This window comes from Tenrec ecaudatus, chromosome 2, assembly GCF_050624435.1.
Source record: "Tenrec ecaudatus isolate mTenEca1 chromosome 2, mTenEca1.hap1, whole genome shotgun sequence".
Taxonomy (NCBI): domain Eukaryota; kingdom Metazoa; phylum Chordata; class Mammalia; order Afrosoricida; family Tenrecidae; genus Tenrec; species Tenrec ecaudatus.
The window spans coordinates 2,900,451-2,926,896 of NC_134531.1; the positions used below are offsets into that span (position 1 = coordinate 2,900,451).

Consider the following 26,446-nt stretch of genomic DNA (forward strand, 5'->3'; position numbering starts at 1 on the left):
CAAATACAATGGGGCCTTCTCCTCGCAGCACGTGAACCAGGGTCAGCTCTGGGTCCCGGCAAACGGGAGGGCAGAGTGGTCCAGGGGGGACCTGCTCCCCATGCCCAGGGCAGACTGCGCGCTCCCAGGAGCGGCTACCGCCCATCCCGTGGGCTCTGGGAATCCCTGCAGCGGGGCAACTCACCGGCTGTCCTCACTGGCGCCCGGTGCATCCCTCCTCAGCCTCGCCAGGACAGCGCCGCCCTCCAGCCTCAGGGTGACCAGCAGGGGGTCTTCCAGGACGTGCCGCATCACGGCCCTGTGCCTGTGGATGAGCTCGGTGGCTTCCTGCCGGGCGAAAAACATGCACCCAGTCTGCTCCAAAGGGGTTCGGCCAACTTACCGCAGCAGCCCCACTCCAAGGGACCCCCGTGTTAGTGGCACCCCTACTCCAAGCAGGCTCTCCCTCCTTGTCAGCAGCAGGCCCGCCCTCAGGGAACCCCCACCACCCACTGCTGTCCACCCGGTGGGTCCCGACACATGACAACCCGGGTACAACAGGACGTCACTCTGCCCGGTCCTGTCCCCTTCTCAACATGGTTGCGTTTGAGCGCAGGCTGGCAGCCACTGTCGATCCATCTCCCGAGAGTCCTCCTCATGTGCTCCTCTGAAGTGAGGGTGGCAGGACGTCGTCTCACCTAACTCGTCCTTGGAGAAGTGCGTGCTTGGTGAAGTAGACGGGGCCCCGCCAGGAGACAGACTGACCCGGTGACTGTGGCAGTGGGTCCAAAGAGAAGAACGACGGTGTCCTGCGGCGCAGGCGGTATCAGCTTCCGTCGTACACGGGGTCACCAGGAGTCAGAACCAACTGGACAGCAAGCACCGAACAACAAAGAGATCTTCTGCAGCAGAGGTGCTCAAAGCAATATGTGATTTGATTTCTTGACTGCTGCTTGAGGAGCCCCAGTGGTGTAGTGGTCAGGAGTTGAGCTGCAATTCACATGGTCAGCAGTTCGAAACCACTAGCAGCTCCTCGGGGAAAGACTGGGCTTTCTACTCCCACCAATAGTTAGTCTTGGATGCTCACGTGGGGGTGGGGGGAGTCATTGAGTCAGCATCAACTCAACAGCAGTGAGGTTTGTTTTTCTTCCTTCCACGATCACTGACTGTGGATCTGAGCAACATAAAACCCATCCAACACCAATCAATTCTCCGTTGAGTATGTGACTGATGGCCCGGTTGGGAGGACTCCTGCTCTTTCCGTTGATCATGTTGTGACTGATGGCACGGCTGGGAGGACTCCTGCTCTTTCTGTTGAAGACTAATAAAACTGAAGGCTCGAAGTCATTTCCTTCGATCATGTCTTCGTTCATTAAGGGCTCCAAGTCCTCTGGGGCTGCGGTCAACAGGGCTGTGTCACCCGCTCATTACGGGTTGCTAATAAGTCTTCCTCTAACATGCATGCCAAGTTCCTCTTCATGTAAACCCGGCTTCTTGGATTATTTGCTCAGCTTACAGACTGAATAAATGCCATGAGTAGATGCAACCCTGACACACATCTTTCTTCTATTGCAGTGGGTCGCAACCTTTGGGGGTCGAACGACCTTTCACAGGGGTCGCCCGATTCATCACAGTAGCAAAATGACAGTGATGAAGTAGCAACGAAAATAACTTTATGGCAGGGGGTCAGCACCACAGGTGGAAGTGTATGAGAGGGCCGCAGCCTGAGGTGGGGAGCCGTGTGCTATTGGATCGACTGTCTCTTGCTCTACATCCAGGTTCAGGAGCACGTTCAATTGTTCTGGAGTCACCAGAGTTTACCGAGATCCACACCTGTCACGCTTTCGTATAAGCAATAAAACCCACCTAAACATCATTCTAGTATTCTTTGCTTCCCACCAAGATCCATGCAACACCAGCAATGATACCCCTCATTCCTTGTCCTCTTCTGAATCCAGCGTGAACTTCTGGGAGTTCCTGTCAACGTACTGCTGCCACCACTCTTAAAGTATCTTTAGAAAAATGTTCCTTGCATGGGGTCTGCATGGTATTGCCCGATAAGGTACACGTGTGTTGGGTCACCTTTCTGTGGAATGGGCACAAGCATGGAGCTCTTCCGGTTGGCTAGCGAGGTAGCTGTCTTCTAAATGTCGTGGTACAGATGAGGGAGTGCTTCCAGGTGTGCGTTCACTTGTGACAACATCTGGTGGTGGTCCCTCAATCCCTGGGCATGCCTTCAGGGCAGCGTGGGCTTCTTCCTTCAATACCAGTGGCTCTTGATCCTGTTACCTCTGGAGTGGCTGCACGTGGACCGAGTCTTCCTGGTACCGTGACTGTGTACACCCTCCACCTTCTCTTGATGGTTCCTGCGCTCTCCGACAATTTGCCCACGCAATCCGTCAACATGGCTGCTTCGATCTTACGCTTTCCAGTTCTTTGGCGTAAGAAATGCTGAGCATGCGCCTACCTTTTGCTTTTCTAACCCCAGGTCTGCACACAGTTAAACACTTTGCCCTCGGAAGTCCTGCCCAGCTGTTCTCCCCGACCTCCGAGGGTCGCCGTGAGTGGCTTCAAGATCAAGTTTCCGTCTTCTCCGTTAGCGAGGTTTTCCTTCGTCCTGTCTTTGCCACGACCTTTAGCTTTCTTCAGTCTGAAGCCCTCCCGTGACTTGGCTGATCTGCGGTTATTAAGGTTCCAACGCATCAGATCCGTTCGTTCTTGAGGTGGTTTAGATGCAGGTGGGACAGACTCACGGCCGTCCTCAGACGTTCGTGGGCTTGTTTCCATTTTCTTCGGCTTCAACCTGACCTTGCGTACGAGCAGTTGATGATCTGTTGCAAAGCTGGCCCCTGGCTTTGTTCTGATCGATGATGTTGAGCTTCTTCATTGCCTCTTTGCACAGACGTGGTCAACGGGATCCCGGTCTACTCCATGCAGCGGGGGTCGCGGATATTCCCAATGAATAAGCCATTTGGTTTCACAAGATCCTGTCTTCTCCTAGCATTCCTGGTCTCCATCACCAAGGCCATATTTGAAAATGTGTTTTCCTTTCTTGTTTCTAACTTTTGCATCCCAATTACCAGCAACGGTCTGTGGATCTTGGTTACATGGCTGTTAAACACCAGGCCACAAAAATTAGTAAAAAATCTTTAACTCCATCGTTTTGGTCTCCCCTGTAGGCATGTGACTACTGCCCCATCACCAGCAGCACTGGACCGAAGGACAGATTCTGAAATGTTTCCTTTTAAACAATGAGTAAGATGCTGGTCCTCTTCAATTTGTCTTGCCTGCCACAGTAAACCACAAGACTGTCGGATTCAAAATGGCAAATCCCAGCCCATTGCAGCTCACCAATGTCCAGTGACCTGAGCCTGTGGTATCAGATAATGTGCTCATTGCAAAGTTATAAAGGCCTTTAAAAAACATGTTTTTAGAAAATAGGTGGCCAGGTCTTTCTTCCTCACCTGCCTAGATCTTGAAATAGTGCTAAAACCTCCCACCCTCTTTCAACGTCAAATTCTGTCCCCACACCACTGGATATTAGTATGTGTACATGCATGATAAGTGATGGCTACAAAAATTAGCTAACGATAGAACTACATTTTCGAAAAATTTAAGACACCATAAATAAAGAAAACCTGTCCACCACCGGTGATCCGACTTATATTCGAACTATCAATGGCTTAGCTTCCAGCATCACAGCAACATACAAGCCACCGCCGTGTGACACACGGACAGATGAGGGGTAGCCCAAGTCAACTGGCAGCAGGCATGCCACAGTGACCCACATTCCTGGTTTTAAAATGAAAATAGAAGAACCACAGCGTGGCCTCGCCCACACGTGGACACCAATTTAGAGCAGGGAGTGAAGCCTCAGACACTGACAGGAGGGTGGGTGTCTGAGGTCAAAGGGTGCTCATGAGCATGCTGGTGGCAGCAGACCTACTGTCACAGGTCCTGCCCCTGGACCTTGGCCCCACACCCACTGGAAGTCTCCAGGGCCCGTGGTCTGTATCACCAGCCCACCCCACCGTCTTGCCTGGGCCACACACTCTCAACAGCATTCGCTGTGCCACAGGACCTGCCACCAAATCCCGTGGGGCATTTCCTCCTCGGCAGGGCAGGGTGCTCTGGATGACGCCCAGAAAGACCTGATCTCTTGCTAATTAAAAGGAGGTCTGATGGGTCACGCCTTGCTTGAGCTGCTAACCACAAAAGCCAGAGGTTCAAAACCACCAGCTGCTCTGCGAGAGAAAGATGAGGCTCTCTGCTCCCACAGAGGGTTGTGGTCTCGGGAAACCCATGGGCGTAGCTCTACCGTTCTCTAGGGTCACCGTGAGTCACAGTCAGAGTTTCAAAGTCTCTACGCCAGACGACAAGGAGACCCGACGTTTGTTTTCATCTTGGCCGAGCCCCTCTGCCCCCACGTATCTGTAAAGAGGGGTGTGAGGACCTACCTGTGCTGTACCTGGAGCTCTGCGGGGGCTGAGGGCACAGAGAGCGTCTTGGAGGAAAGCAAAGGCTTGCTTGCAGTTTACCATGAAGGCCTCTAGCGTCTGTCGGGCGCGAGAGGCGGGGAGACAGCGGTAGGAAAATTGTGTTAGACGCCGGGCCAAACAGCTCTGCGTCCCTGGAGTGCTGGTCATCGCTCAGCGGCAAAAGACGGCCACTGCGTGGCGCGTGCTCTTCGGGGAACCATCGAGGAGAGTGGCCCACCTCTCCCAACCCAGGGGGGCTCGTTCTCAGTCAAGTGGGCACTGGCCCTGCCTTCCACGTCTGGGCTGCGAGGGGTGGCTAGGGTGGTGTGGCCCACGGGGTAAGGCGCTTTCTGGATATGAGGAAAAGCCCCGAGGCCAGTGCACGGCCCTTACCCTTCGGAAGCACATCCAGTCGCGGTGGCTGTAGGGAAAGGTGCCGTCCAGCGCTGCGGTCAGCTGCGAGCCATCAATGAGCTTGTGCAGGGCCTTCAGGGAGCTCACCACGTCACACTGCCAAGAAATGACGTTCCCGGGGTGAGGGCCGCAGGCCGCTTTCCTTGGGGAACGGCCCCTGTGAAGGGTTTGCTTCTGGGACGATGGCTCCTGGCGGGAGGAGGCCTGCACTCTGGTTTGCCTGGGTGGTTATCAATGGACAGAGTGCGGCTGGGCCCAGCTAGGAGGTGAGAGCGAGTGAGAGAAGGGGCCACAGGGAACCGAAGAAAAGCCCTCCTTGAAAGACAGACACTGACCAGTGGAAAGAAGAGAGGGCAGCCGGATGAGCGGAGAGGAAAGGGGCAGAAAGGAAGAGGAGGATGAAAGCCCACCCCCCCTTTCAGCATGGCAGTTGACCTTTCTCAGTTAAAAACCCACAAAGTCCAAGTTCAAGACTATGATCCAAAAGCTCAGGAGGGTGACCAGCAGCTATGAGGTAGGAGCAATTAACACAGAGCAGCACCCCCATTTCTGTGGTACACTGTGTTCATGATGAGATGTGCAGGGGCGGAACTCTGATAGCAACTGGGTATCTCCCTGTGTGAAGAGCCGGAGAACAGGCTTGGGGGTGGGGATTGTGCCCCAGCCATGGGAAAGGGAAAGCAGATTCCCAAATGAAGAAACGCAGGGAAGGTGTTCCCGGGAGTGTGTCAACCCGGTGGGAGTCTCTGCTCACACGGGGCAGACCGAAAGGAGCCTGCGGCTGAAGGCTCAGAGAACCGAGTCAACCCAATGAAGGTGGTTATGAGTTTTCACTTTCAGTCGAGCCAGGTTAGGTCCATGCTGAAACAACAACACTCTCCAGAGGTTTACAACAGAATCTAGTTTCCACACCGGAGCACTCACAACGTCCCAGTTGTCATCCAACACACAAATGTGTGTCGGGACCGATTCTCAACGGGGAAAATAACCCAGAGGACAATCCCGAGACGATGCAGATGTCAGCCTTCGCGGAGAAGGACTGTAAAGCAGCTGCGGTGACTGCGTTCAGTGAGGCAAAGGGACACGTGCTACAATAGATGGATGGAAAAGCTCTGCAGAAATAGTTGTGTTTTTTTAAAATTTTAACTCACTGGAAACTTCATGTGGTAGTTACATAATCTGGTGTCAATATGAGACTATTAAGACTGGAAGGGTGGAGTTTAGCTTGTCAATCAGGTCACAGTTTGATGAGCTCATTTGGAGCTGCTAAGGAGATAAATAGCTCGCTGGAGTGGGGGCTCACACTCAATTCCTGGGAGACATTCCTGCTGACAAGACACTTGGAGCTATGCTAGAGCTCTGAAGCTGAAGGATCCACATGGAGATCCCTGCCAGTGCTGAGATGCTTCCACCACCACTGGATCCACCAGACTTTCCACCCACTGGCCTGTGATCTTCCTGCGTTCGGCATCATTGCATGTGCTGCGTGAGTGTGAAGAGGAATTTACAGATTGGTATCGGACATATGGGCTAATATCAGACTTAGACACTTGATCTGGACCGGGCTGGAATGTTTTCTTAATGTGCAATTACTCTTTGATATAAAACTCTCTTACACACATTGAGTTTCCCTGGATTTGTTTCTCTAGTTAACCCAGACTAACACACTTCAGATGTTGGAGTAAGTCCAATATCTGGAATAGAATAAGCCATTCGATAAACACATAATTTGAAGATGTCAGAGTAAAGAGCTAGTGCCTCTGAAGACAGATCAACAGATAATTGTGTCTGAAGACGAGAGAGGACACATCTCCGCGGCCTGTGGGACAATACCAATAAGCATAACCGAAGCCCTGGAGAGAACCCGGGCAGGAGAGACATGTTTTCCGAGAGGTAATGGGTGAAACTTGTTTGGTGGCAGACAAAGTTCATGGACTTTCAGGAGTCGGCCAGGCTGGAGCAGGGCACATATGCAGAAAACGAGGTCAAGGCGCACCCTGCTCAATTTGTTGGCCCAGCAGAGCATGAAACTAATCCATCATGCACCAGCGAGGCCCCGTGCATGTGGAGGGGTAAAGGTCTGAATTAGCGTGGGCTCTGCGTCTGAAACGAGGAGGGCCAGAAGACAGTAGACCAACCTCTTACAACCGCTGACGGGAAAGAACCAACAAAAACCGACCCTAGATCCCGCGAGTCCCTGAGAAGCTGTCCCTACAGTGGCTCCTTCCCGTTTGTCTTTCCCCACACCTCATTGTCAGCAGTAAGCACAGCATCCAGTGGTGCAGCATCTGACTTGCTGACGTTACCATCTTGCAATGTTCCCTCACAGATGATCGATTTTATGATCTTACGTTCAAGACGTGGCAGTGTTTTGAAATGAAACCTGAAAAAGGAGAAGTATTCAAAGTGCCTCAGCACCGACTTATCGCAAGTTACCCGACCGACTCACTTCCTAGATCAACCACTACCTGTAGAGAGAAAGCATCCTATCAGAATGAAGGCAAAATGAAGGCATTTTCAGATAAAAGAGGAAAACAGCAAGAAAAGAGAATAGGAGAGAAAAACCACCTGGTGGGGAAGAAAGTCCAGATTTTACATTACTTTGCCAGACTCCCGCAGAACGTAGGAGATAAGAGCTGGGTTTCCAGGTTCCCACTGGGCTGCAGACACAAATGCTGCCTGTGAGGGGATGCGTCCTCACCCGCTCTATCAGACACCTTATCTCCCCAGATGTGCGCCCTCACCTGCTCTATCAGACACCTTATCTCCCCAGATGTGCACCCTCACCCACTCTATCAGATACCTTATCTCCCCAGATGTGCGCCCTCACCCACTCTATCAGACACCTTATCTCCCCAGATGTGCACCCTTACCCGCTCTATCAGATACATTATCTTCCCAGATGTGCGCCCTCACCCACTCTATCAGATACCTTATCTCCCCAGATGTGCGCCCTCACCCACTCTATCAGACACCTTATCTCCCCAGATGTGCACCCTCACCCGCTCTATCAGATACACCACCCACCCCAGATGTGCACCCTCACCCACTCTGTCAGATACCTTATCTCCCCAGATGTTCACCCTCACCCACTGTATCAGATAACTTATCTCCCCAGATGAGCGTCCTCACCCGCTCTATCAGATACCTTATCTCCCCAGATGTGCGCCCTCACCCGCTCTATCAGACACCTTATCTCGCCAGATGTGCACCCTCACCCACTCTATCAGATACCTTATCTCCCCAGATGTGCGCCCTCACCCACTCTATCAGACACCTTATCTCCCCAGATGTGCACCCTTACCCGCTCTATCAGATACATTATCTTCCCAGATGTGCGCCCTCACCCACTCTATCAGACACCTTATCTCCCCAGATGTGCACTCTCACCCGCTCTATCAGATACACCACCCACCCCAGATGTGCACCCTCACCCACTCTGTCAGATACCTTATCTCCTCCAGATGTGCATCCTCACCCACTCTATCAGATACCTTATCTCCCCAGATGTGCACCCTCACCTGCTCTATCAGATACCTTGTCTCCCCAGATGTGCGTCCTCACCCGCTCTATCAGATACCTTATCTCCCCAGATGTGCGCCCTCACCCACTCTATCAGACACCTTATCTCCCCAGATGTGCACCCTCACCCGCTCTATCAGATACACCACCCACCCCAGATGTGCACCCTCACCCACTCTGTCAGATACCTTATCTCCCCAGATGTGCGCCCTCACCCGCTCTATCAGATACCTTATCTCCTCCAGATGTGCACCCTCACCCACTCTATCAGACACCTTATCTCCTCCAGATGTGCATCCTCACCCGCTCTATCAGATACCTTATCTCCCCAGATGAGCGTCCTCACCCGCTCTATCAGATACCTTATCTCCCCAGATATGCACCCTCACTCGCTCTAGCAGATACCTTATCTCCTCCAGATGTGCGCCCTCACCCGCTCTATCAGATACCTTATCACCTCTAGATGTGCACCCTCACCCACTGTATCAGCTACACCACCCACCCCAGATGTGCGCCCTCAACCACTCTATCAGCTATCCATCCGCCCCGATGCTAAGGGCCCACATTCACCTGCATGGTGGCCTCCTTGTCAGGTTTAATCACCGATTCTTTGTCCACCAGCAGCAAAATGCTATGAATTACGGGAGGCGCGGTGTTCTGAAATAAGAAAGGTTATTGATTAGCTCTGTAATTTCCCACCCCCCTCAGGAAAATGTTATCTTTTGATTTTCTTTATTAAAGTTTTATTAACACAAAACTCACACACCATACAATTCAACGGCTCGACATGTGTACTGGTGTCGTCGGCACAATGCGCTTTAGACAGTTTTGGTTTTGTTCTCCTCGCTATTAGCTCCCTTTCCCCGCAGCCCCCCTTTGCCGTATCCCCAAGAAACGATTATCCTATTAGCTGTCTCTATAGAGTCACCCTTCCTGGATCTCAGATACAGAGAATCACACCAACAACCCCACAACACACACAGCCCGTCAAGGGATGCCCTTCAACCCATGATACTGCCCGATCTTCCCTTGCCCCATATCTTGCTTGGTGACTCTCAGTATGAAGGTCCTGCTGCATGTGCAGCAGAGATGGGCGGAGAAGTGGCCGTTAGCCTCAGTGGGAGGAGGAAAGATGGGATTCCAGGGCAGGAGAGGAATCATGGCCCCGCAAAGCCCACACACCCAGTCCCCAGCACAGTCTGGCCTCAGGGGGCCTGTGCACACCCATCAGGGGAGCCAGAGGGCCCCACGTGGGCCCTAGAAGCTGGATGCAGCTGCCAGCTGAGTGTTCCAGGGCCTCCTCCCCCACAATGAGTCCATCTCCCTTGTCCATGCCTCAGCCTTTGGGGGGAATGCTTGTCCCTGTACCCTGATTTTCTGACAGACTATGAACTCGCAGCACCCACACACGTAGTCCTGCCAGGCTGTAAGGCTCTGCAGCCACTCCAGAACACAGCTTCCCCGATGGACCGGAGGACGGACAGACAGGCAGATGTTCCTTAGCCCGATGGCCCTGCCTGACCCTGAAAGACCAGGTCTGGGGGCTTGCTGACTCCACGCTCCCTCATATCTCTCTCCCGTTTGAATGCAATGCTCTGGCCCACCAGCTTCCCACCTCACCTGCAGGGCCAAGAGGGCCTGGGAGAGAGCAGGGGTGACCGGACCCTTCCTCGCATCCACCAGGACGACCAGTCCCAGGTCCCGCACCTCCTTCCTGCAGAGAGAGGGATGGGCATTGCTGGACGAGAATGGCTCAGGGTTCTCACGAAACAGGTCCTCCACCCCAAGTGTGAGCAGTGACCAGAGGCCCCTTCAGCCGGAGGCGGGGACTCCGCCCCGTCTCAGGTCAGTGCTAGTCGTCGGTGGGTGACAGCGATGAGCAGTCTGTAACCAACTCACCTTGTCAGGTCTGCCTGCATGCAGGGCCTCGGAGTTAGGGGGGATGGCTATGGGCCCTGCTGGGGTCGCCCCTCCCAGGGCTCAGACACACCAGGCAAGCGTGAAGTGGCTCATGGTCCTCAGCCTCCCCCGGGGAAAGCAGAGACCCCAAGCATTCCTGCCTGTTTGCCTGGTTTGGGGGCACTCGCTCCGGAGGGGGAACAGGAAGAGAAAGGGGTGCCGATCTCGCAGAGGGAGCAGGTCCACACCCGCCATGTGGCTGTCTCTCAGAAGCACCAGCTCATCTGGGAATTACTTGACAAACTTTGCCACAGTGGCGACTGGCGCAGCCCATTCTAAATCCGAGGACCCCTGCCGGCACAGCAGGTTACGCGTCAAGCTGCCAACCACATAGTCAGTGGTTCGGCACCACGAGCCGCACCAGGGGAGAGAGCTGCGACGCTCTACTCCTGTACAGAGTTACAGGGTTGCTGTGGGCCAGGACCCACCCAGTGGCAGTGAGCTGAGTTCAAAATTTAACTGGACAAACAGCCCAGGTTAGCCTGGCCAGACAAAGTCATTTCCCTTAGTTCTCCTTCTCCGTGTAAGCATCTTCACTGCCGCTTCCAGGGCAACCTAGTACCCGGGTCCACCTGTGCCTCCAGCTGTGGATCCCAGAATGGACACGTGCTCCGCCCACCCCATCGTTGCCTCCTCCTTTCTCCAGCCACCACGCACAACCTGTGTCGAGATGAAAGCGGAAGCCAACTTTATTTGGCATCTGTATTCACTTGTATGTACATTCTCCTCTGTATTCCTTAGGTAAATGCTGGACAGATAGTTAGGGATAAATAGACACACGGATGGGCAGCTGAGTGGAGGCTGGATGGGGAATGTATGTTCAGTGACTGCATGAGCAGGAGGACTAATGAAGGTGGAGCACCTGGGGCATCGAAGACTGCACGAAGGATACATGGCTGGAGGATACACCAAGGGAGGATGGATGGGCAGAGGGAGAAAGGGTGGACAGTTGGTCAATGGACAGAGGATCGATGGACAAATGTGTGAAATGGTAGGATGGACGGATGGATGGACAAAGGATGGAATGTTGGTGGATGGAGGATAAAAGGTTTGTGAGAAGGTGTTAGAGGGATGGTGAAGGAGGAGGTGAATTCATAAAAGCACAAAGGGTTGTTGGTGAGGATTGGAGGATGGATGGAAACATGGATTAAAGATGGTTAAAAGGATGCTAGATAGGTGGATGGATGGGTAGGGTGAATAGGATGGTGGATGGGTGGAAGGATGAATGGGTAGGTGAATGGGATGGTGAAAGGATGAATCGGTGGATGGATAAATGGGTAGGGTGAATGAATGAATGGATAAATGGGTAGGGTGAATGGGATGGTGGATAAATGAATGGTAGAGTGAATGGGATAACGGATGGATGAATGGGTAGGGTGAATGGGATGGTGGATGGATGAAAGAAAGAGGGATGGCTGGCAGAGGGATGGAGAATGGACAGATGGAGGAAAGATGGCAGTCTGGATCGAGTCTAGATGGATGGAGGGTGGGCAGGTGTTTGTACGTGTGTACGTATGAAGGCTGACTGGTTGGTGGGCAGGTCAAGGAGAGCCGGCTGGACAGAAGATGGACGGATTAGTGGGTGGGGTGAGGGCATGGGCGGTAGGGCAATCTCTGCACTGGTCACCCCAGGTAGGAGGACGTTGGTGGCTGTCTACCTGCAAGCTAAGCCCACAGGCATGCAGGACCCCTCATCACCCGCCCTCAGGCCCTGTGAGCAAGACGCTCCTCCCCGGGGGGTAGCTAGGCCAGGCCCTGCCAAGGCTAGCATGCCCGTGCCTCAGGCCACACCCCACGAGGGCAGTGGGTTTACCTTCTCAGGTGCACTCGTCCCCGAGGAGCCTGGCACACGCGGACTGTGCAGGAAGGCCACCAGCTGAGCCCTTGGGTTTCAGCAGCCTGTCCTCCCATGCTTTAGAATCTGCTTCTCGTCCTCAAGGGGCAAGGACGTGCCAGTCCCGTCTCGGACACAGCTCCCACTCCGTGCGGTCCCATGTGTTACTGTGAAGGCCCTGCTGTGCCAGCTCCCGCCTGCCTCCCAGTCTTGCCCGGATGCCACTAGCCCTTCTGCACAGGCCCCAAGCCTCGTCGGGTTTCCAAGAGTGCCAACCTTAGGGAGCCGACTGGCTCCTTCTTCTGTCTCCACCTAGGCCCACACTTTACCTGCTATACCAGGTGACGGGGCGGGCACAGGTGCAGGGCATGGGGGCACTGCGGCACCCACTCTGGGGTGGGAAACCAGTGTGGGCTGGGGCTGGCAGGGCCCGGAGGTCTGAAGGACAGATGGAACAGGAGCATTGATGGCAGAGGGCTGGTGTGGTAGTTACATAATCTGTTGTCAATTTGAGAGGACTAAGAGTGAAGGGGTGAAGCTTAGCCTGTCAACCAGATCACAGCTTGATAACCTCATTTGGAGGCAGGATACAAGCTCACTCCCTGGCAGACATTCCTGAGGTGAAGACATGTGGAGCTAAACTAGAGCCCTGGAGCTGAAGGAGCGATGTGGAGACCCCTGCCAGTGCTGAGATGTTTCCAATGCCACTGGATCCACAAGACTTTCCACCCACTGGTCTGTGATCTTCCTGCATTCAGCGTCATTAAATGTGCTTCGTGAGTCAGAAGAGGACTTCATAGATAGATATGGGGCACATGGGCTAATATCAGACTTAAGGAGTTGATCTGGGCTGGGCTGTTTACTTAATGTACAATCACTCTTTGTTTTATTAGTTTTTTCCAATTACTCTTTATATAAAGCTCTATTTCTTATACACATGAGTGCTTTCATGAATTTGTCTCTAGTCCACCCGGACTAACAGTCAGCCAGGCGGCCTGCAGCCAGAGGGAGGCCCTCTCTCGGAGAGCCATCCCAGCTGCTGATGTCACCCCTGGGGGCCCACCTGGGAACGCTGTGCAGATACAGTAGGAGGCGGGTCAGCTCGGCACGAGAGGCCTGCTCCCCGGCCCAGGACGGGCCGCCTGTGCACACCTGCACAACCGCCCGGCCACCGCGGTCCCGGGTCCCTGTGGGGAAAGAGACGTGGTAAGTTTGGGCTGAGTCTGGGGACCCGTCCACAGAAGACAGGGCTGCTCACCTGGAAGCATCACAGAACCCACATGTAGCAGTGCCGAGATGTCACCCCATGCCTGAGCGGGCACCCCAAGCTCGGGAGTCCTGACACCCTTGGGGCCCAGCAGCTGGGGCTGCTTGTCAGAGAAGGTGCCGGGCACCAGTCTCGGGGAGCCAGTGGAGGCGAGGGGAACACCTGCCAATAAAGACAGAAGGCTGTAAGGGAAGCATCCCACCAGGAGGCAGCAAGCCCCCAGTCCCCCAAAGCCCATCCGCGACCAAGCTCAGAGGTTAGGGGGGAGGAGGAGGCCTACACACAGGAAGGGCAGGGTGGGGGTGGGACAGAAACCAAAGCCACGTAGCACCCTGTGGATGAGCTGCTGATGGATCTGCTCTGCACGTTCAGCCAGCTCACAAGGAAAAGGTTTTGCAAATTAAATGGGTCAACTCCCCCCACCCCAACTATCATGACCTTAGTTCTACCTTACAAATCCAGCTAGACCGGTGCATGTACGCTGGTGCAGATAAGAGCTCTAGACACACAGAATCCAGGACAGGTAAACCCCTCAGGACCAATAATCGGAGTGGAGAGACCATGAGAGTAGGGGAAAGGTGGGGAGAGAAAGGGGGAGCCAATCACAATGATCGATGTGCAATCCCCCAACCCCACCCCAGAGGGACAAACAACAGAAACATGGCTGAAGGGAGAGAGCGGATGGTATAAAATATGAAAATAAAAGTAATTTATAAATTAGTAAGGGTTCATGAGGGAAGGAGGGTGGGGGCGGGAGGGGACAAAAGAGTTGCTGATACCAATGGCTCAAGTAGAATATGTTTTGGAAATGATGATGGCAACCTATGTACAAATGTGCTTGATACACCTGATGGATGAATTGTTATGAGTCCCCAATAAAATGATCTTTTTAAAAAAAAAAAAGGGAGAAAGAAAGAGGCCGTTGGGAGGATCTCCCTCTGAGGCCTGAGGGCAGCCAGTCATCAGCTCAGTAACAGTGACACCAGAAGAAATCCTGGGTCCCTGAAGGTCCCCCCAGGGAGACCGGCCACACCTGCGGGCACAGCTACCCCCCTGGAAGCAGGACGGGGATGAATGATCTTTAACGATCCCGGTTTCCATCCTGTCATTGGGAGCAGCGTCGGGGCAAGTCCGTCTGGAGTCCACATGGGCTTGGAGACAGCTCGCCCAAGCCTGGGACCAGTGCGTGAGATGTGGGCTGGGCATGTACCTTCTTTCTCCTGGGGGCTCTCAGGGCTCCCCACGGCCACACAGCTGCCAACGGTTCCCTTGCCAGCAGCCTGACCCCCAGGGCGGCCCTCGGGCTGGTGGCCAGATGGGTCACTGGTCTCCTGTCGGGTCTTGCCAAGGGGGCTCTGCAGGGGCTTGTCCCAAGACCTGGACCTCCTGGACGCCATGACTGCTCTGTCCGTATGCAGGTGGCTCCCCCGGGACGTCCTCTGCACTGGGCTGGTGGTCACCTTGGGTCTGCTGCCTGGGGTCAAGGGTCTGACTGCTTCGTCTGCAGCTTCATCCAGGAGGGACTCCTCAGAGCTGGTGCCCAGGGGCACGGGGTTTCGAAGGGCTTCCACGTAGGACTTCCGGAACCATCGCCCTCCAGGGCCTGGGCTGGACCCACCTGTGTAGAAGGCCTCGGGGCTGCCCCTTCCGTCCAGGAGCCCCGGCCCTCCTTGTGGCTCTCCAACACCTTCGTTGGAGCTCTTGCTCAGGGCCTGGGGCCCTCGGCCTGGGCACCCACTGGGGGGCTGCAGGGTGGAGGTGCCCTGCTGGGAACAGGGACCGGCCATGGCCGAGGTGGGGGCCTCCTGGGCGCTGTGGGGCTGTAGACACTCAGGCCAAGGGAGGTCCTGTGGGACGAAGGCCGAGTCCAAGATGCTGTCCCATGGGGCGTGGTGGACACTGGGGCTGGTGGCCAGCAGGCAGTCCTGCAGGGGGAAGCCGCCCCGCTCGGCGCTCACCCACTCCAGAAGCTCTCCTGCAAAGACATGGCCGTACATGGCCACAAGGACAGGGACATGCTCCTGCCTCGACCTTGCGGGAGGGGACCCGCCCGGACCAGTCTGGCTGCCTCTGCCACCACCTGCGTGCACAAGTCACCGGGCCCAAGCTGGCCTCCTTGGGTGGCCACCAGCTGCACCACCACCTTATATTGAACACCTGGCGTGGACTGGTCTGCGGTGTGCTGGGCCTGGGACAGAGGACAGGAGAGAAGCCAGGTTAGCGGGCAGGGACAGACTAGACAGACCACCTGGAGGCCCTAGCAGTCTAGCCCCAACATCCCCAGGTCTCTGCACTGGATCCTGCCAAGCTCACTTCCGCTCACAGTGGAGAGGAGGGGGCACCTGGGCCCGTAACTCCTATTACCAGCCCCCACCCACAAACATACCCCATGAATGATCCAGACCCCTCAGCAGGGCACAGTCCCATCCCTCTGCACAGGACAGCCTGCTAGGGCCACCCCTGGGCTTGTCTGTTTTGGTGGGGGGGGGTGCAATCCAGTCCCCCAATTTAAGAAAACATCAACCCCTCAACTCCGCAGTGGCCAGTGCCCTCAGTCTGCATGCCCCTCAGCAGTGGCCGGGCCTCTGGGCTGCGTGGTGTCGGACCTCAGGGCAGGAGCTCCATCTCCACACCCAGGGCCTGTGTTCTGCCCCGGGCTGTGAGCTGGGCATCTTGGAGGGGCTCAGCTGGTGGGGCACTAGCCCAGGGCTCATGCCAAGGTGGTACCTTCAGCCCCTCTGTGTGTAGCCTGGCTGCCCGCCTCTCTTACTCTGTCCCCCCAGCCTCTGTCTCTATGCATGAGTGTTCCCTCTCATGTGTCTCGGAGCCTCTAGTTCTCTCTGTGTGTCTGTGCCTCTCTGTTTTTGCATCTGTATTTCTCTCTGTTCAATTCTCGCTGTGTCTCTCTTTCTATCTGTCTCTGTGTGTCTCTCTCATCCTCTCAACTTGTCTTTCTGCGTTTCTCAGCCTATTTGTCTCTGTTTCTGTCTCTCAGCCTGTGTGTGTGTGTGTGTGTGTCCCTCTCTATTTCTGTCTCTCCAGCTCCTGGTGTCTCTCCTACCTCTGGCTTCCTCGCCAGAGTTTGGGGGTGGGGAGCTCTATCCGTGGAAAGGTGCAGGGCAGGCCAGTCCTGGCTGTAGGAGCTGTGGCCCAGCGGAGCCTGGGTCTGTGACGTGGCAACAGTGTCCCGTGATGAACAGCAGGTGGCAGCAGAGACCAGCGTCGTCTGCATCTCGGGTAGGACGGAGGTGACAAAGGGGAGGCCTTTCTCAACTCTCCCCCCACCCTGCCCTCCCCACCCCACACCGGCCCTGGCCCATACCTAGCCGTTACGCTAGCATCTCACAGACGCCGGGGTCCACACACGCTGGTCCCCAGGATGTCGGGGCGCTAAGCCTAACTAACCCTGGAAGGGGGTGGTGGTGGGGTAGTCTGTTCTTGATCCCGGGAGCCTGTTGTCACCAGGCCATGAACAGAGTCTGACCCTGAGTATTTCCACAGCCACAGAGCTGGGCTCCCCTCCTCCCATCAGCCAAGCACAGGGCCCACGTGCAGCTCTTTTCGGGAAGCCAGAGTTGGGTTATGGTAACCAGCGCAGGCCATCAAGTTCGCTGGCCCTGGGGGTCTCCACCCTCCCGGCCACCCCTCATCGCAACGGCAGCCTGCAGAGGCCTGATGTGGAAAGGAGGGAGTGTCCCCACTGCCATCCGGCTGGCCCTCTCCCTGTTCCACCCCCCCACCAGACACAGTGCCCACAGGGCTGCAGCCTGGCCCTCTGCCCGGTGGGCAGACAGGGAGGGGTGGCTTGAAGCACTTCATCCCAGGAGTCTCCTCCAGATTGGACAGCACCATGGGCCCCAGGGGGTGGTGAACTAGCCACCAGAGGTCAGGCACCAGCTTCCTTTCTCTGGGCCTTTCCCAAGGCCTGTCTCCTGACCCCCGCAAGCTGGGGCAGCCTTGGAGCTAGGGAAGGGGTCCGAGGAGAACTGCCCTCATGCACCCCACCGTCCTCTGAGCACTGTGCACTCCCCAGTGCCCACATGCTCCCTTCCATGGTTTACCCAAGGCTGAGATGAAGCAAAACTTCACCCCCTTTTCTGCCTTAAGACGGCCACGTTCCCACAGTCCCAGACAGTCAGGAGGCCAAAGGGTGCAGTGCATTGGGTAAGCCTCCTGCACAAGACCTCTTGTGAGGGTGGAAAAGCAGGGATGGGCCTGACCCAAATCATGGTCTTTTCAGTGGCCTCGGATGCCTGTGACAGTGGGACACGGAATAAGGAAGATGGACGACGCATGACAGTGAATGACGGTGCCGGGGAGGAGTCGTAATGCCAGGGATTGCCAGAAGAACCATATCTGTCTTGGAAGGAGGACAGCAGGAGGCTCCCCAGAGGCAAGGATGGAGGTACTGCGGATACGTGGTCAGTCCCTGGAGAAGGACACACACCACGCGTGACACAGAGGAGGGCAGCAGAAAGATGGATGGCACAGTGGCTGCAACAGTGGGCTCGCGCTGAAGGAGAGCTCTGAGGACTGGCAGTGCTCCGCTCTGGCACATGGGCGCACTGAGTCAGCTCACCGCCACAAAGCTGGGTGCTTCACCTCTCGGCCTTGCTCACCTGGGGGGGTCTGTTATTCCGTTTCCTGGGTCCCCCCCTGCAACATTCTCACCACATGATGTTCTCACCGACCACCCAATGCTCTCTGCCCCAAGTACCCCTGCAAGTGCTAGGTCCCCTTCCACCATCCTCCTGGACCGGGGACCCCTCCTACTGCAGAAGGTCTCCCACCGGCCTCCTGCTGTAGACTCTGCAGCATCTTCTGGGTCCTCTGGCCAGTACGAGGACGTCAACGCTGCCAGAGGACCGTGGCCACTGTGGTCTTGCAGGGCAGGTAGAGGGCAGCGAGTATGGCCTGGACATGGGCGTCCAGGGGCTCCCCGTCCTGGGACAGATGGGTGCAGATGCTCAGGCCAACTCCGCAGGTCCAATGTTTCCACCCCAGCCCCCTTGGGTGCAGATGTACCCAGACTGCAGACCTCACACTCTGCCTTGGGGGGTTGGTGGGGAGAGCACGCAGGGATTGAGGACGAGAGAACACCAGGTGCCTCCCAAACGCCCAAGTCCAGCCCTTCAAGCCCACACCTTAAGCTGCACTTGGATGCGGCCACCCGCCAGCCTCATACTCCTGGTCCGACTTAGGGGATAGCCTGTGGCCACGCAGCCCTTTTTACAGTCGGGCAGGACAGAGAGTGGGGTCACAGGGCCTCAGTCCTGGGACCACTCCGCCCACTCAGCCACACTCTTGTTCCCCCTGGACCAGCACGCTTTCATATCATGAAGGAATTGCTTTCTCTTGGAAACTGAAGGCTATTTCGGGATGTGAGATTTCCTGAGGAAATGCCACCAGAGGGTCCCCTTGGCAGGGAGGGGAATGCAAGGCTGGGAATGATGACTGGAAGCTGAAAGGGCTAAAAGCAGGACCCCAGAGTCTAAGGACAGCAGTTGTGCTCAAAGTTTCCCTGAATAACCACCAGCATTTCCGAAGACGGCAGCAGCAGTCAATGGGGCCCGGATTGGAGGAGGCGTAGTAACAACCTGCAGTAGGTAGAAGACGCGAGGACTTCAAGCCCTTGCTGATGAAGATCAGGGACTGCAGCCTTCAGGATGGATTTGAACTCAATGTAAAGAGACCAAGAGCCACAGAGCTGGACCCACAGACAGCATGGTGATAAGAGCAGGAAACACTGAGGCTGTCGAGGATCTCACTGGAGGAACCCCGGTGGTGTGAAGGTTGGCCCACAAACCCTAAGGCCGGCAGTTCAGAATGACCAGCCGCTCCGAGAGAAAGATGAGGCTTTCTCCTCCCACAGAGATTTCACACGGTGTCGGAAACCCCCGGGGGCGGATCTGCTCTGTCCTGTAGGGAGAGTGAGTCGGAACTGACTCTAAGGCAGCGCGTTTGGTCTCATGAGTGAGAGGATTTCTTGCTGGCTGGACCCACAAGTAACACTCATGCACACAGAGCCACACACTCAAAGGACGCCGGGCTCTGGGCAAACCAGCTGCATAAGGTCCCTTGGAGGTGATGCAGAGTGGGGCGCCTGGCCTATGCCTGGCCTATGCCCCGGCATTTTCTTTTCTTCAACAAATCATTTTATTGGGGGCTCTTGTAGCTCTTACAACCAACAACCCATGCATCAGTTACATCAAGCACATTTGTACATATGTTGCCATCATCCTTTTCAAAGCATTTTCTTTTTACTTGAGCCCTTAGTATCAGCTCGGTTTTTTCCTCCCTCCCCCACCCTTGATAATTTAATAATTATTAGTTTCCTATCTTACACTGTCTGCGGTCTCCCCCACCCACGTTCCTGTTGTTCGTCCCCCTTCTCTCCCCACCATCCCCCTACCCTCATGCTATTGCTACTCCCATTACTGTTCCTAAGGGGTTAATCTGTTCTGGATTCCCTGTGTTGCTAGCTCTTTATCTGTACCCATGTACATGCTCTGGTCTTGCCAGATTTGTAAGGTGGAACTGGGGTCATGATAGTGGGGGGGAGGAAGCATTAAAGAACGAGAGGAATCTTGTATGTTTCGTCAGTGCTACTCTGCACCCTGGCTGGCTTGTCCCTTCCTTGTGAGCCTTCTGTGAGGGGATGTCCAGTTGTCTACAGATGGGCTTTGGGTCTCCACTCCAACCCCCTCATTCACATCCACATGTTTGGTTTGGGTCTTCTGATGCCTGATACCTGATTACCTCATGATCACACAGGCTGGAATGCTTCTTCCAGGTGGGCTTTATCGCTTCCCCAAGCCCAGGTATTTCCAAGCACCTCCCATGCACACAAGTAAGAAAGACCAAAGGAGAACTGCTGCTTTTGAATCACGGTGAAAAACACTGAAACCATCACGCTGTGGTTGTCAGGTGCCGGCGCTCACCACGGTCCCTGTGCCTGAGCCCAAGAATGCAGCCACCGGGTCAGTCCACCTCGCTGAGGGACTTCCTCTTTGTTTCCATCGCCCCATCCACTTGACCAAACAGCCCATCCTTCTCCAGGGACCAGGCTCTGCTGACAGCCTGCCCTTCGTCAGTAAGACAAAGTCACGCCATCCTCGCCTCTAAGGAGCAGTCTGGCCGCGCTTCTCCCAACACCGCACTGCCTTCCTCTGAGCAGTCACGGTGCGCGCAGCGCTCTTCTCCAGAAACACGCTGTGCTGGTGGATGGAGGAAGCACCACGGGCTGGCTGAATGACAAACGGACATGTGTTGGAGAGAGGTTGTTCCTGACCACTTAGGGTGCCCAGGCTCCTGGCCACAGACTCCGATGTGGTCTCAGAGAGACCCATCGCTGGGGAAGGGCATCATGCTTTGATGAAAGAAGACGGCTCGCAAGGACGGGCACCGTGGCTGCCACACAGCTCAGGCAGATCATTGCTCCTGAGGACGGGCAGGCCGGGTGGTGTTTATTCAGTTGGATGCAGCCGGCACAACAGCACCAAACAAGTCAGGATTTACGCGCCCCGTGCTCGCCTGCACAGATGTCTGGCTTCTCTCACCCACGGTCACCTGGGCACACTCACGTGTGGCCCATCTTGCCCACTGCGGCAGAGCCCAGAGGCCAGGCCGAACTGCATGGCCCCAGCGCGGGGAGCTGGACAGAGCGGGCAGACAGGCCCCACCTCACTCTCCCTGGGCAGGCTGCAAGGGCCAGTGCCTCCCTCGCCAGTCTCCTCACCTGAGAGGGGAGGGTCTGTCACAGTAGAAGGAAGGCTCCTCACTGCCCCTCCTGCTGACCCCGACGCAGCACTACCCGGGTGAAGACACCAGCCCTGCCGTCTCTGAGCTCCAACTCCTGGTAGTGCCAAGGCCAGGGCATGTCCCCTGTGGCTTCCACAGACCTGCTGCGACCTGCTAGTGATGGGCGCGGCGGACGGTCCCAGCCAGCGAGGGGGTGGCAGCCACCCCTTCTTCCTCTCCGGGTCAGTGTGCTGACATGTCTCCAAGGGGCCTCTGCTAACGTCCTGCTCATGCACCTCTCTGGCCCCTCGGGTAACGGAGAAGGCCCCTCCAGTGGACACTCCGCCCAACCAACAAGAGAGGATGCCGGAGGCCAGAAGGACCCCTCGTTCCACCCGAGACCTTGCAGTGGGACTGGGGGAGCATGTCGAGACCAAGAGGCACTGGTCAACTTGGCCCACAATCCAGGGCCTGCACAGGCAAGTTCACAGTCCTGAGCAAACCCCCACTTTGTGTGGAGATGTGTTCTTGGGGAGACCACACAGGGGCTGCCTCTGCAGCAGCTTCACACCCCCAGGACATCTGTCCCTGTGGTTCCCAGAGGGCCCCACGCGCGTCTGCTTAGAGACCGATGGAGAGAGAGGCTGGTGTCCATGGATCAGCCTTGAACTCACAGTGAGCTTTCCAGCCAGGTCATGGCCTGACCTTCCTCCTTGAGACCCTGCGGGCTCTCTCTAGGGTGTGACGTTGTAGGGCGCCTCAGGGGGAGCCCTGGTGGTCCAGCAGTGAAGCACTCAGCCACTGACAGGGCAGGTCTGTGGTCTGAACCCACCAGCCGCTCCGAGGGTGAAAGACGAGGCTTTCTGCGTCTTTAAAGAGTTAATAGTCTCATCAGTCAGTGTAAGACATGAAAACTAACAATAACTTATAAATTATCAAGGGTTCATGAGGGAGGGAGGGCAGTGGAGGGAAGAAAAAATGAGTTGATACCAAGGGTTCAAGTAGAAAATGTTTTGAGAATGCTGATGGCGACAAATGTGCAAATGTTCTTGACACAATGGATGGATGGATGGATTGTGATAAGAGAGGGATGAGCCCCCAGTAAAATGACTAAGAAAAGAAACAAGGGGGAAAAAGAGTTACAATCTCTTTAAAGTTATAGTCTCTTTAATCCCACAGGGACAGTTCTCCCTTGCCCTGCAGAGTCACGGCTAGTCAGAATCCACTCTTGGGCTGTGAGCTCATGGCCTCATTAGTGATTCCCCTTCCCCGGTAGCCATCCAGGAAGGCTCAGGGTGGAGGCATATTGCCGACTTCCGTGGTCTCATAGCACATTTGCCCTTGGGCTTACTCCACTCAGCATAAATGACCCCGAGTCCAGACTGTTGCGAGATGCTCCGAGACCCGTCCTCCAATTTCCAAGCGGAACAGTGCACTGGGGGCATGTCCCACCTCTGTGGGGTGTGCGAGTGTGTATGTGTTTGTGTGCACGCACACTTATTTCTCTCGGAAACAAGGGAAACCTGGGAGGGGCCTGTCCTATCGCCCCATCATAGCATGCCTGACTTCCCTCCTCCTGGGTCCGGCGAGGACAACCGCCCACACTCACTGGGCCAGGCCCCACCTGCCCGTGCACCTGCACCCCGGGTGCTCTGGGAGCTGGGTGGGAAAGGCCTTTCTCCTTCACATCCTTTGTCTGGGAGGCTCTTTGGCAGGATGCGGCAGCGCAACCAGACGCAGGTCTTCTCCTCCTCCTGTCCTTGTGCCAACACCCATTACACGCAGCCAAGACAAACCACCTTCGGAGCACAGTGCATGCCCCTTTGTCTGGGCCAATCTGCTCTGCCAACGCCGTCCTGGGATCCTGCCTTCAGACAACACACCTGGCCGCCCTCAACCTTTCCCACGGGTGCTTTCCAGAGGAAAACCACCTGCCTGAACTCCTGGAGGGAGTGGCTGGAAGGAAGCTTTCCACACTGCATCTTTGACAGTGGGTAACATCGTGATAAAGGGGAAGAGGTGGAAGGTGTCAAGGATCTTACCCTGCTTGGATCCACAACCAATGCTCATGGAAGCAGCGGTCAAGAGATCCAATGACGGTAAATCTGTGGCTGCACCAGATCTCTATAGAGTGTTGCAAAGCAAGGAGGTGACCTTGAGGACTGAGGTGCGCCTGACCCAAGCACTGCTTTGCTCAACTGCCTCGTGTGCACCTGGAAATAGGACGCTGCATAAGGAAGACCTAAGAAAGATCGGTGCACTTGAACTATGGTACTGGAGAAGCAGCAGGTTGAAAGCAAGCAGCACCACCCAGAGAACACACAGATCTGTCTCAGAGGAGGATGGCCAGAGTGCTCCCCAGAGGCAAGGACGGCGGGCTTCGTCTTACGTACCATGGACGGGTTTCCAGGAGAGACAGTCCCTGGAGAAGGCACTTCCTGCTTTGAAAAGTGGAGGGTCAGAGACGAAGACCCGGACAAGATGGATGGACACAGTGGCTGCGGCAACGGGCATAGACCTCAAGCCAATGTGAGGCTGGCACTGGACCGGGTGGTGTGATGCTCTGTGGCACGTGGAGTCGCGATGAGGCAGGACGGCTCCGTGGCACCGAGCAGCAGTAGCCCCAACAACTAAGCTAAGGCTGGCGGTTCAAAGCCCCCCTGCGGGGCCCGGACAACAGCAGGGTGGTCTGCTCTGCTGAGAGAGTGCAGCCGTGAAGACCCTTGGAATGGAATCCACTGGGCGCACCCAGCATGACTGTCCCCTTTACTGCTCACGGAGGACAGAAAGGCAGGTGGGGAAGGGGCTGTGTGCACCCCACCTGTTCGTGAGCAGTCTCCAGCCCCTAGCTGTGAGGCCAGGAGCTGATGAGACAGTGGGTCTGGGTCTGTGCTCTTCAAACAACTCCCAGAATCCAACGAGCCCCCCCTATTGACCTCTGGCCAGTGTCTGCCCCTGTAGGACACCTGGCAACAGTGGGTACCTCTACCCTGACCTTGTTTAACCACCTCACACAGGAAGTCATCTGTCTCAGAAGGAGTCAGGCCAGAGCGCTCCTTGGAAGCAAGGACAGCGAGGTGCCCCCTCACCAACTGTGGACGTGTCGTCAGGACGGGCAGCCCCGGAGAAGGACGTCATGCCTGGTAAAGTAGGGACATCACCCCTCTGGACCAGATGGACAGGCACAGTGGCTGCAACACTGGACTCCGACATAAGAGATACTGTGGGGACGGTGCGGGGCCCGGCGGGGTGACCTTCTGTCGAGCTCAGTCGTGAGGAGTCGGCACCGACTGGACTGCCGCTAACAACAGCAGCCGGTGTCGAGTGACGGTGTGACTGCCGGCCACGGGGCCCACATGATTCTTCCTGCTTTTCTTAAAGAACCACGTGGTTCGGACCCAACTGTCAGACACGGGATGGTGGCTGCCAAGCTCGGGAGCAGAGGAAGCTCTGCGAACCCGAGGTGCCACTGGTGCCCACAGCGCCATTTTGCTGGGATGAGTGGCCACCACCTCCCATCTCCTCCTACAGTGTGGTTGGGACTGGGGGGCGAGCTGGTGTCTCACGGTCCAAATTCGGTGGAGGCCGGATGGGAGAAAGCTATCATAATGTGACTTCATAGGCAGCAGGCCCTTGGTTACCAACTTCCATCCTTGGTCATGATTTTTCCTCACAGGACTCCGATTTAGACAGGCCTGGCTGGACACTGGTGGCCTAGTGGTTATGGGTTGGGTTGCTAACCATGAGGTCAGCTGTTCCAAACCCCCAGCGGCATCTCAGGAGAAAGATGAGGCTTTCTATCCCCATAAAGACTTAGTTTTGGAAGTTCACAGGGGCGGTTCTACCCTGTCCTATAGAGTCGCTATGAGTCAGAATCGACTGGGTGGCAGTGAGTTTGTTTGGGTTGTTTTGCCTTCTGATAGCGAATTTCTTCTTTAAAAAAAAAAACTATTAGTTGAAATTTAATACGTGTATCATATCGTTCCAGATTTCAATCACGTCAAGTAGAATGTACAGCTGGCAGTGACGGCGGCCTGGCTGAGAGTCTGGGTCCTGCGAATGTCTTTTTGAGGCCTTACTCTGAGCTGTCAGGGCTAGTCCGGCCCCTCTTAGGGCAGGGTCTTCCTGGAGCCCAGGACCCCCAGTGGTCAGTGAGGTCCCCCCGTCCTGTGTGACCTCACCCAGTTCACAGCCACAGGGGCTGTTCTCAGGCTCGTGGGGCCTCGTCTTTGGAAGGAGCATCGATCAAAGACTGGAGGGGACCCTGCACAGCCTGGGACGCCTCTCGCTGTCGGCTGAAGCCTGGCTTCAGTGGATGAGAGGGGAGGGAGGCAAGAAAGCTCTGGAGCTTGGCTGGGGGTTCACTGGAAGGACCCCGTCTCTCTGGGACTTGGTGGTTTTCCCAGGGATGGCTGGTAGGACTGGCTCGGCTGCTGCCGCCTCCCCCGGGGGCAACTGGGACCGTCGTCACTCCTCCTCGCCCGCTGTGTCTCGTGGACAGAGTAGGAGTTCATGAAGTCAACAGTCTGAGTTCAAGAGGTCAGCAGAGGCGTCATGAAGTGCGTCAACCAGGACAAAGATGGAAGCGGATCAGGAAAGGCCAGGAGAAGTCACCAGGGGCACTGGGCCCCTGGGGACGCCTGGTGAGATGCTCTCCCTGTCCCCCACCCTCCCCCCAAAAAAATCAATCCCAGTGACGAGTATACCATCAGCCGGGATCAGAAGCCCTGGGAATTTGAGTCAGAATCCTGGTCAGATGGGATCTGGACCTCTGACGGAGACTTGTCTGTCAAGAGGGTTTTTTCCGACCTCAAATGTGCTTTCTTAAGATGTCGTCTTATGAAAGGCAGTGAAACAAAAAGACAGAAGAATAAAACTCGTTCCAGAACCTTCTGGAAACGGTCAGCAGCCTTCCCCTCCTGCTGGTAGCGCTAGTCTCCGCCTGAGGCCTGACCTCCTTCCCCGGGTGTAATCCATCCTCCATCAACCCTCCCACGTGCCCTTCCTTTTCAAACGTTTGTCTTTGTGGCAGGGCCGCTCCGGACACACAGGTGCCGCTCAGATCTCAGTGCTTGGCGCTCGAGGCTGACTGAAGGTTTGCCCCAGTTAAGCCTCCTCCAATCTTTCTAAAGCACTCACCAGGGCATCGCTGGGGTATCTGAGCTCCCTGGACTTCATGAACTCCGGGGGCGGGGTAGGCAGATCCACAGCCTTTTCTTTCACAAACGTTTACGGATGCAAAGCTTCTGAAAT

The 26,446-nt window shown here is 55.7% G+C and overlaps 1 protein-coding gene across 1 annotated transcript in view; it reads right to left on the minus strand.

The window, feature by feature from the left end:
* Positions 1-24,331, minus strand: part of PLEKHG4B (pleckstrin homology and RhoGEF domain containing G4B) — a 48,639-nt gene extending 24,308 nt beyond the window's left edge. Inside the window, exons 1-11 of the mRNA XM_075541523.1 lie at positions 24,283-24,331; positions 21,037-21,107; positions 18,307-18,397; positions 14,664-15,428; positions 13,445-13,615; positions 13,250-13,373; positions 10,014-10,107; positions 8,964-9,050; positions 4,851-4,967; positions 4,437-4,535; positions 185-327 (exon numbers count right to left, since the gene is read on the minus strand). Of these exons, the coding sequence (XP_075397638.1) occupies positions 185-327; positions 4,437-4,535; positions 4,851-4,967; positions 8,964-9,050; positions 10,014-10,107; positions 13,250-13,373; positions 13,445-13,615; positions 14,664-15,428; positions 18,307-18,397; positions 21,037-21,107; positions 24,283-24,331 (1,811 nt within the window). The remainder of the gene's footprint in view (positions 1-184; positions 328-4,436; positions 4,536-4,850; positions 4,968-8,963; positions 9,051-10,013; positions 10,108-13,249; positions 13,374-13,444; positions 13,616-14,663; positions 15,429-18,306; positions 18,398-21,036; positions 21,108-24,282) is intronic.
* Between the last annotated feature and the right edge of the window lie 2,115 nt (positions 24,332-26,446).